A 9,531-nucleotide genomic window follows, 5' to 3' on the forward strand; every position below is an offset into this window, starting at 1 on the left:
GGCTGCCAGAGGGATGTCTGATTGCCATCTTAGGCCCAATCCCCCAGGGAGCAGGCCTAAGCCAGCAAGTGGTCACCCCCGAGGGGTCCCAGACTGCGAGAGGGCACAGGCCGTGCTGAGGGACCTCCTACCCCCAAGTGCACAAATTTTTGTGCACCGGGCCTCTAGTTTGATAATAAAATGTATATGGCATTAAACATAAAACATTGAGGATGACAGGAAAAAAAGGGTCCACTTGAATACAGATCGATACAAATTATTCAATCTGAAGAACAGAGAAGAAAATTACTGTTGAAAAATGAATAGAGCCTCACATTTGTGATGCAATATCAAGTGACAATTTACATGTAATTGGAGTACCAAAAAAAGAAGAGAAAATGTAACAGAAAAAATCTTTTAAGAAATAATGGCAGAAATGTTTCCAGATTTGGTGTAAAGCAACCTATAGATCTAAAAGTTAAGTGAACCACACAGGATATACCAAAAAGACAACAACCCTATGCCTAGACACACCATGATCAAACTGCTAAAAACCAAAAGTAATGATAAGATTTTGAAAGCAGCCAGAGAAAAACTAAATTCACAGGCACAGGAGCAGATATGAGTGTTAGCTAACTACTTATTAGAAACAACGAAGACCAGGTTATAATGAAATAACATCTTCAAAATGCTGACATAAAAAAATAGATCAGCCCAGAATTCTATATCTAGGAAAATGTCCATTAAAACTGAAAATTATATATACATCACTGATAAATGAAAGCTGAAAGAATTTATCATCAGATCTGTAAAAAAAAATCAGAATGTATTATTGCTGTTTTTAAGATGTGATTGCTACTGAAAACAGTCATTCTGGTATTAAGGTACTCTCTACACCAACACATTCATCTGTAAACCGAGTCAGATTGAGATAAACATTGTTTTCAACTTTTAGAGGCAACCTATAGACTATGGAAGACTCCCCATAGTAGAATATGAATGTTAACAACCTAACAATATCAAATTTAATTGACTAAAGTGTGGTGAAGAGCAAGGCCATTAATACTCTCATCTTACAGTGGATCTAGAAATCTCTAGAGCACTGGTTCCCAACCTATTTTTGGCCATGCCCCACCTAAGCATCTCTAAAATTCTGATGCCCCCCTGTGACATATAATTCTTATTATTCAAAAAATAAACTTCACTTGGAGAAAGCCTAAAAGGCCATTAACTATTGGCCAATAGCAAGTAAAGTTTCAAAACATATAATAAAGAACTGAAATGTATAAATATGTCACAATATATATTTATATACTGTATATGAGGCCCCTAGAACCATAAGAAATGCAAAAAAAATCACTGTTAATAACTCATTCTCGAATTGTCCCCCTTAATAATCAAATTGTCCCCCTGTGGGGCATGTGCCCCAGATTGGGGACCACTGCTCTAGATGTATATCATTTGAATAGAACTAACAGAGGGGGAAAATAACATTAGACTTCCAGTTTTAAAATTGTTCTCTCCATGAAAATTATTTTAAAAATAAAATAACAACTAGGATCCTGGATGGAGTGGCTCAGTTGGTAGAGCGTCATATCCCATACACTGAAAGATTGCCAGTTTGATTCCCAGGCAGGGCACATACCTGCGTTGAGGGTTTGATCCCCAGTCTGAGAGTGTATGGAAGGCAACCAATCAATGTTTCTCTCTTCAGTATTTCTCTCGCTCTCTCTCTCTCTCTCTCTCTCTCTCCTCTAGTGAGAATTAAAAAATAACAACTAATAGAATGCAAAACAAATTCCCCAGTAAATGATAAAGAGTTGCCAAGAACAGTGAAGATAATGGTACAGAGAAGACACCTAGAAAGGCTCCTGCTTCTACATCTTCAAGTTAGAGACAGAGCCCATCAGGTAGCATACTCATTATTCAGAACAATAGGCACAGTAAGTGCACTGCAGTGAGACTTCTCCAGACCCATGTGGCCTCAGGGAAGAGGCAGGGCAGAAACATAGTCATGTCATCTGGAACCTGTGTGAGGCAGGGTGAAGAAAAGATTCTGATTGGGCTATAGATTTACTCATTCACCCTGTTCACTTTGCAAAAGTGTGCTGAGACATTGTGGAGGAGATTTATTAAATTGGAGGTAGCCAATTAGTTAGGAAGTAAAATCTAAAAGAACTCTACATCAATCATATTAAAATTTACTGTGAGTCTGGAATAATTTCTGCTGTCTCCTAGTGCTGTCCTGGCTCCTCCCTTCTCCAAATCTGCAAAAACATCTTCCAATCCAGACAAAGCCTGCAGGCAGCAAGCTCATTACCCAGAACACTAGGACCAGTAGGTGTAATGGCAGTGGGAACGTACAAACAGAACTCGATCAAAAGTGAGCAAAAAAAAAAAAAGGAGCCAGCTATGAAGCTATAAAAAGATACTATAAGGGGAAAAAAGAGAAAGATACAAGTTAAAAAACAAGTGTCAGACAAAATATTCACAGAAAAAATGTTTCCATACAGCAAATAAAAATTGTAGTATTTCAAATTCAAACACTCTAAAATAAGATGAAAGCAGAGACTAAGTTTGGGGAAGATAGAGTAAGATAATATAAGAAAATGAAATGGTAGCTGTCAGAGCCAGATAAGAAATTTAAAGGAAAAAAATAAAGCTATCGGTAATTGTACTGGTAATACAAACAGCACAGAAAACACTATACATTAAGTACATTAAGGATTGAGAAGACTGAGCAAAAAGAAGTGGAAAAGAACAAAGAATTTTAAAATATTAGAAAAATTATAGACAAATAAAATATCTAGTCACTAGGGGGGGGGCGGGGGGGGGGGGGGAGCAGAACAAATGGAACCACAAAAGTATTTTATAGCTTTATTTTGAGAATACTTTCCATTTAAAAAAAGCAAACAATCTAAAATTGAAAAGGAATACCTTATCTCAGGAAAAGTTGTCACAGAATGATTAACACTGAGCGATACCTTGTTTAATATATTGCACTTTAAAGATAAAGAAGTGGCCCTAACCGGTTTGGCTCAGTGGATAGAGCGTTGGCCTGCGGACTCAAGGGTCCCAGGTTCGATTCTGGTCAAGGGCATGTACCTTGGTTGCAGGCACATCCCCAGTAGGGAGTGTGCAGGAGCAGCTAATGGATGTTTCTCTTTCTTCGATGTTTCTAACTCTCTGTCCCTCTCCCTTCGTCTCTGTAAAAAACCAATAAAATATATTTTAAAAAAATAAATAAAGATAAAGAAGTGATTACTATTTCTATTAAATGAACAAAGCAGAAACAGATTCATAGATACTGAGAATAGACTGATGGTTGCCAGAGGGAAGTGTGGTTGGAGGACTGGGTGAAAAAGATGAAGGGACTGAGAAGTACAGATTGGTAGTTACAAAATAGTCATGGAGATGTGAAGTACAGCATAGAGAATGCAATCAATAATATTGTAATAACTACATATGATGCCAGGTGGGTACTAGAAATATTGGGGGGAATATTTTGTAAAGTATATGATAGTCCAACCACTGTGCTGTACACCTGAAATTAATAAAAAAATAATATTGAATGTAAACTGTAATTGAAAAATTTCTTTAATTTTTTTAATCTAAAAAAAAAAGTTGTAGATTTCTTTGGTGTCAGTATAGCAGCAATGAAGTGCCCAGAATCGGCAGCCAGCATACTAAAACAGTATGAGGTAGTGATTGGCATCACACTTCTCTAGTTCCTCTACTATTGAATTCTTGTGAGGTTCATTCCTCTTTCCAGCCAGAGAGCAATGGGACATAGCATTATAATAATTGGTTTTTATGATTTGCTACTGGGCTTCTTGAAGAGCTTGGGGCCTGTGTCTTCGGCCACCAAAGTGAGGGAAGACACTATGGGCATCATTTTCCAGACTTTGTTTATGCTTCTGCTGGCGTTATGTCTTAAAATAGGCAAGGCTTCCAGTGACTTGATTTGCTGGGAAGGTGTGTTCCCTAATGAATGCTCTGGGGCTCTGTCATTGCTGTGGAGGCTATGGACAGGCTGGAGCTCAACTGGACCCGTTCAAGTTACCAGGAGTTGAGGAGCACTTGGTTCCCAAATCGCTGCATAACTCTTCCTGATAAACTGACTTTGGGCCCTAGCTGGTTTTGCTCAATGGATAGAGCATTGGCCCTTAGACTGCGGGCTCGATCCCCTTTAGGGGGTGCAGGACGCAGCCGATCAATAATTCTCTCTCATCATTGATGTTTCTATCTCTCTCTCCCTCTCCTTTCCTCTCTGAAATCAATAAAAATTAAAAAAAATTTTTAATAACTTTGGTACATTTTTCATATTTAAATATTCACTTCATCTTGAATTTATTTTTATATGTAATGACAACTATTTTATTTATTTACAGAAAGACAGTACACTAGATGCTGCTGAAGAAATCATCAAGGCATGGAGTAGACAGAAGTCTTGATAACTGCAAACTGCTTAACTATTTCTATTAGAGGACCTAGAATTGTTATTAGTACTGCCACTCACTGGATATTGCAAAAACAAATATTTCAATACAAATAAAATTTAAAGAAATATTTTAATTGTTTTATCCAAGCAGATTAATCCCTAACAATATTCAGGAGATCTGATTTTTTTTTAATTGAAATGTATTAAAACACCTTCCACTAGCCTTTTATGAGAGTCACTATAGATAGCATTGTGGGTAAGAAATGTGAGATGCTGGTTTATGCTTAACCTCTGTGTGCTTCAGTTTCTGATCAAAGGGGAATAAAAATAGCACCTACGTTATATGAAGTTTATGAGTTGTGTGTGAAGATGAAACAAACTGAAGTATGTAGAGCCTAGCAAACAAACATTCAACCCTTGTTAGGCAATTTTACTTCTTCACCACCTTGTAAAAACTCTTAACCAGTTACACCTCCTCGACTTCATACTTTTGCTTTATCTACCCACCGGTAGTTCTTTCCCCTTCACTGACTTTGAACTGTGCTCACAGTTTTGCCTCTATCCCAAGTACTGCCATAATCTGAGATGGCTTCAAGGTCCACATGGATTAGCTAGGCTTTTGGTACTTTGACCTTCTCATCTCTGGTGATGTTCACCTCCACTTCAGCCACCCACTCCCTTTGCCACACCCTGAACCTTTTATCACTCCAGGCTGTTAAACCTTTGAAATAATAAATTAGTTATCTCACATTGTAACCACCTATCCTTACTATATTTTCCTTTTATCTTTCTACCTCTCTTCTCCTCCTCTCAAAATATCACTTCTTTAAACTCAATATAATTTCAAGTCTACTATTTCACAAAAAATTATCCATGGTCCTCTTACATCATAATCAACTAGGATCCTTGTTGAAAATATATTCTAGTCTTCAGACCTACTGAATAATAATTTCAAAATCTGGCCCTTTCCGGGTGATTCTTATGTCTATTAAAGTTTGATAATCACTGCTGCTGTCCATAGAACGCTCTACAGGTATTTTGTTCCTATCAGTCCCCTTATTTTTACCCGCTTCGTCACCCAGCTTAGATTTAAACACCAATCACTTGGGCTGCTGAGAGCACTGCTGTAGCAAAATGCACAATTGGACAGGTTGTAACAACCATAAATACGCATCATTGACCTTAACTCTTCTATAATCCCGTAATGAGCTTCCTCTACCTTATACTGTAGCAGCAATTTCTAATATTCTTCCATTCCCCATAATAAAAATATCCAACCTTCTTCACACCTCAAAGCCCACCACCAAGAGCACAATTAAGTGACCTCATCTTCCGCTTCTGTGAAAAAGAAAACAAAAATGTAAAGAACCAGAAGCGCCCAGCCCATGTGGCTCACTGCTTGAGTGTTGACCTATGAACCAGGAGGTCACAGTTGGATTCCCAGTCAGGGTACATGCATGGGTTGCAGTCTTGATCCCTAGTAGGGGACGTGCAAGAAGCAGCCAATCAATGATTCTCATTGATGTTTCTATCTCTCCCTTCCTCTCTGAAATCAATAAAAATATATTTTTTAAAAAAAGAAAAAGAATAAGAAGCAACCAGACCAGCAATCGCAACAGGAATCCCCAGAATGAGCTTTTGACATGAATGTCAGCATCCATCCCTTCATCATTTCCTCTTGTGAATGAGGACAGATTTGGGGGGATTGTGGTTAAACAGTACCAGGCTCAGCCATCCAGAAAGAGGCCCAGGACCTCAAGAGCAAACTATTACACAGCAATACAAATCCCATGTAAATTTTTAAATTTAGCTTGTACACTCTTGCTGGGGACTTGATAAAATTCTCACTCTTTGTGGCCTTGTCCAATGCTAATCATACTGATAACCGGAGGAACAGTGAGCCGAGGTCTTTTTCCCGGGGTCGTCTCCCAGCTCCGAAGAATGAGCTTCACAGACCAGAAGATTTAAGCAAAAGTGTGGAAAATGTATTACAAGCAGATTCAGACTCCCCTCATGGGGGTGGGCAGGAGGGGCAATAATGGGCTGCCCCCTTAAAGCCTTGTAGTCCAGGGGTATATAGTTGCTACAAGCCTGTTTCTATATCTATCTGTGTTGTCACCTGATTGATTCCTTCCATTGTTCTTTTTTTTCTTTTTTCCCCCTTTATTGATTAAGATATTACAAATGTGTCCTTATCCCCCCTAATGTCCCCTCATCCCCCCAATCCTGCCATTGTTCTTGCCCAGCAACAGACCTGAACTTTCTCTGTTTCTATGCGTCGGTACACCTTGTTGCTGCAGGCCCTCCCTTGGTTCCCCATGCCTCCCACTTTGAGTCCAGAAACATTTTATTATTTCTGCATGGTTGGTTCCTGTGATTAGGCTGGCTCAAACTGCCGTGTCTGCCTCTGCCTATGTTCCACCTGCCTTTATTTTTCCACTGAACCCCTACTCTATCTGCCTACGTTTAAAGTTAACCCTCTCAATACCACCTGTGCTCTGGATCCCATTTCTCCTCACATTCTCGGGGGCTTGGTTCAGTCCATTCTCTTGTATCTTCAGCCTCGACTGGATCTCTCTCTTCCTCAGGAGTGACATGTTCACATCTCTGTCATCTCAGAAAAGTCTTTCCCTGATTCTACCACCCTATTACCTCTTTTTCTTCAGGGCAAAATTTTTCTATCTTTTTTCTCTCCCTTCTTGCCTCCCTCTATTCTACTTTGTTCCTTCCTTTAATAAATATTCACTGAATACCCTCTATGTGCCAGGCAGTATTCCAGGAACTATATATGCCCTTAGAATATATTAGGAAACAAATAAAGATCTCTGTCTTCTAGAGCTTCTGTGAACGGGAGAGAGACTAACTAAATCAGAAACATAATGAAATATGTTGTACGTAAAACTTAGAAAAACTAAAGTAATTGTATGAAGAGGGAAATGAAAGTGTTAGGGGAGCAAATTAGAATTTAAGCTGGTCAGATGAGTCTCGTGGAGGGATATGGAAGCAGACTTAGAGGAGGGAGGGAGAAAGCCTTGTGAAGATCTTGGGGAGGAACATTTCAGGAAGAAGGAAGAGCCAGTGCAAATGCTCTAAGAGGAGGGTGCCTGAAATGTTTGATGAGCGCCAAGAGTCTGGCATGGCTGGATGGAGTAACCAAGGCACAGAGTAATAGGTATTAGGTCAGAGAAGTAACGTAGGCCCTCAAAGACTAGCATAAGGATAATGTTTTGATCCAGATAATCAGTGTGCCATCCCATCCATACTTTTACAAAATATGTAAGATAATATTTTTGTAGCATGGTTTATAATTATTCCATATGGGAACAACAAAAATGTCTATTAATATTCTAATATTTAGTCCAGCCAGTGTGGCTCAGTTGGTTGAGCGTAGCCCCATGCACCAGGAGGTTGTTGGTTCAATTCCTGATCAGGGCACATGCCCAGATTTTCAACTTCATCTCCAGTAGGGTGCATGCAAGAGGCCGCTGATTGATGTTTCTATCTCTCCCTCTCCCTTCCTCTCTCTGAAATCAAGAAAAATATATTTGTTTAAAAACACTTTAATATTTAGGAAATACATCAACACAATAGAATACCATACAACAATTAAAATTCACAAACTATACATGGTAACCTAAAGGAATTTCATCAAGACTTTTCATAGGGTTTCCTCATAATAGCTTTAAAGAATAAGCTGGAGTTCTCATTAGACAGTGTTCTATAATACTGTGATCATTGAAGTCTTCCAAGCAAGACCCAACCCTGGGGGTTCTAGAATTTCTGTACCTACTTGAGTGATGGTTTTTTTCAATGTTTTGGTCCAACAGTCAGGCCCAGGTCTGGTTCGTAGGGAACTCCATATCTGGGTGCTCCAAGGGGGAAAGGTTACTGTCTTTTTCATTTGGTGGGAATGAGGAGAACTGACTTGGGAAAAGAGGAAGGCAGGTATTTTAAATATGGGGTCCGTGGGAAAATAGTGCAGTATTGGACCAAGGAAAATTTTAAAGTCTGGCCTAATATCACTTGGACTTTAGAGGCCAAGGCCAGACCTGAGGCTTGCAGATGCCTAACTAGATATCCAGGCTCAACTATGGTTAGAGATAGTATAATTGCTAGAGTGGGAAACCTAAGGGAGTCAGTCATACAGAGGAGTTTGAAGGATCGTAAGATTCAAAACAATAGCATCAGCATCAGCTCTGGATGATATGGCCACTTCATATCTAGCTCCTATGTCCATGTTTTGGACTGAATCTCCGGGTGAACACTGTTGCTGCTGCTGCTCAAAGTGTTTAGCCTTCCAATGTCTAAATCTCAGTCATCTAGGTTGAAGCTGAAGACCAAGTACTGGCTCTTCTCAAAAAGAGACTTCAACCTTTTTTTCTTCTTTCCTGCTGTTGAGAGTACGTTCCTTGCACTCTCTTCTTGAGGAAATCCCAAATCCTTGAGGTTCTTCCATCTTTTCTAAGGATCACTCTGGCTGCTATGTTGAGAATAAACTAGGGGCAGCAAAGGTCAAGGTATGGAGACCTATTACAATAATTTAAGTAAAAAATCACAGTGGTGGCAGTGGAAAGGTAAGAAATAGATCTGGATATATTTTGAAGGCAGAACCAACAGAATTTGCTAACAGAGGTGATAAGGGGCATGAGAGAAAGGGCTCAAGAAAGAGTCCAGTTTTTGGCCTGAGCAACTGGAAGGACTGAGTGCCATCTCTAAGGTCCAAAAGATGCCAGGAGGAGCAGGCTTGGGGAGGATCAGGAGGTCAGTGTTGAACATGTTCAACTTGAGATGTCCATTCAACATTCAAGTGTAGATTTTGGGTAGCTGGCTGGATAGTCAGGATGGAGTTTAGGAAAGAGGCTGGATATCTACACTAATAAAAGAGAAACATGCAAATTGGTGTCACTCCGCTACCCTTCCCATTGGCTAATCAGGGCGATATGCAAATTAACTGCCAGCCAAGATGGCGGCCGGCAGCCAGGCAGCTTGAAGCGAACAGGATGCTTGCTTGCTTCAGTGACGGAGGACTCCAACGTTCCCCGCCTGCCGCTGCCGGCTTCTGAGCTGGCAGTTTGAAACATTGTAACAAATATAGAAGCTAAACAAAACCC

At 39.8% G+C, this 9,531-nt stretch overlaps 1 protein-coding gene across 1 annotated transcript in view; it reads left to right on the forward strand.

Moving 5' to 3' along the window:
- CCBL2 (cysteine conjugate-beta lyase 2) overlaps nt 1-4,825 on the forward strand; it is a 68,129-nt gene extending 63,304 nt beyond the window's left edge. The window contains exon 14 of the mRNA XM_005885312.2: nt 4,371-4,825. Within this exon, the coding sequence (XP_005885374.1) occupies nt 4,371-4,433 (63 nt within the window). The 3' untranslated portion in view covers nt 4,434-4,825. The remainder of the gene's footprint in view (nt 1-4,370) is intronic.
- The last annotated feature ends 4,706 nt before the right edge of the window (nt 4,826-9,531 follow it).

Source organism: Myotis brandtii, unplaced genomic scaffold (genome assembly GCF_000412655.1).
Source record: "Myotis brandtii unplaced genomic scaffold, ASM41265v1 scaffold90, whole genome shotgun sequence".
Lineage (NCBI taxonomy): Eukaryota > Metazoa > Chordata > Mammalia > Chiroptera > Vespertilionidae > Myotis > Myotis brandtii.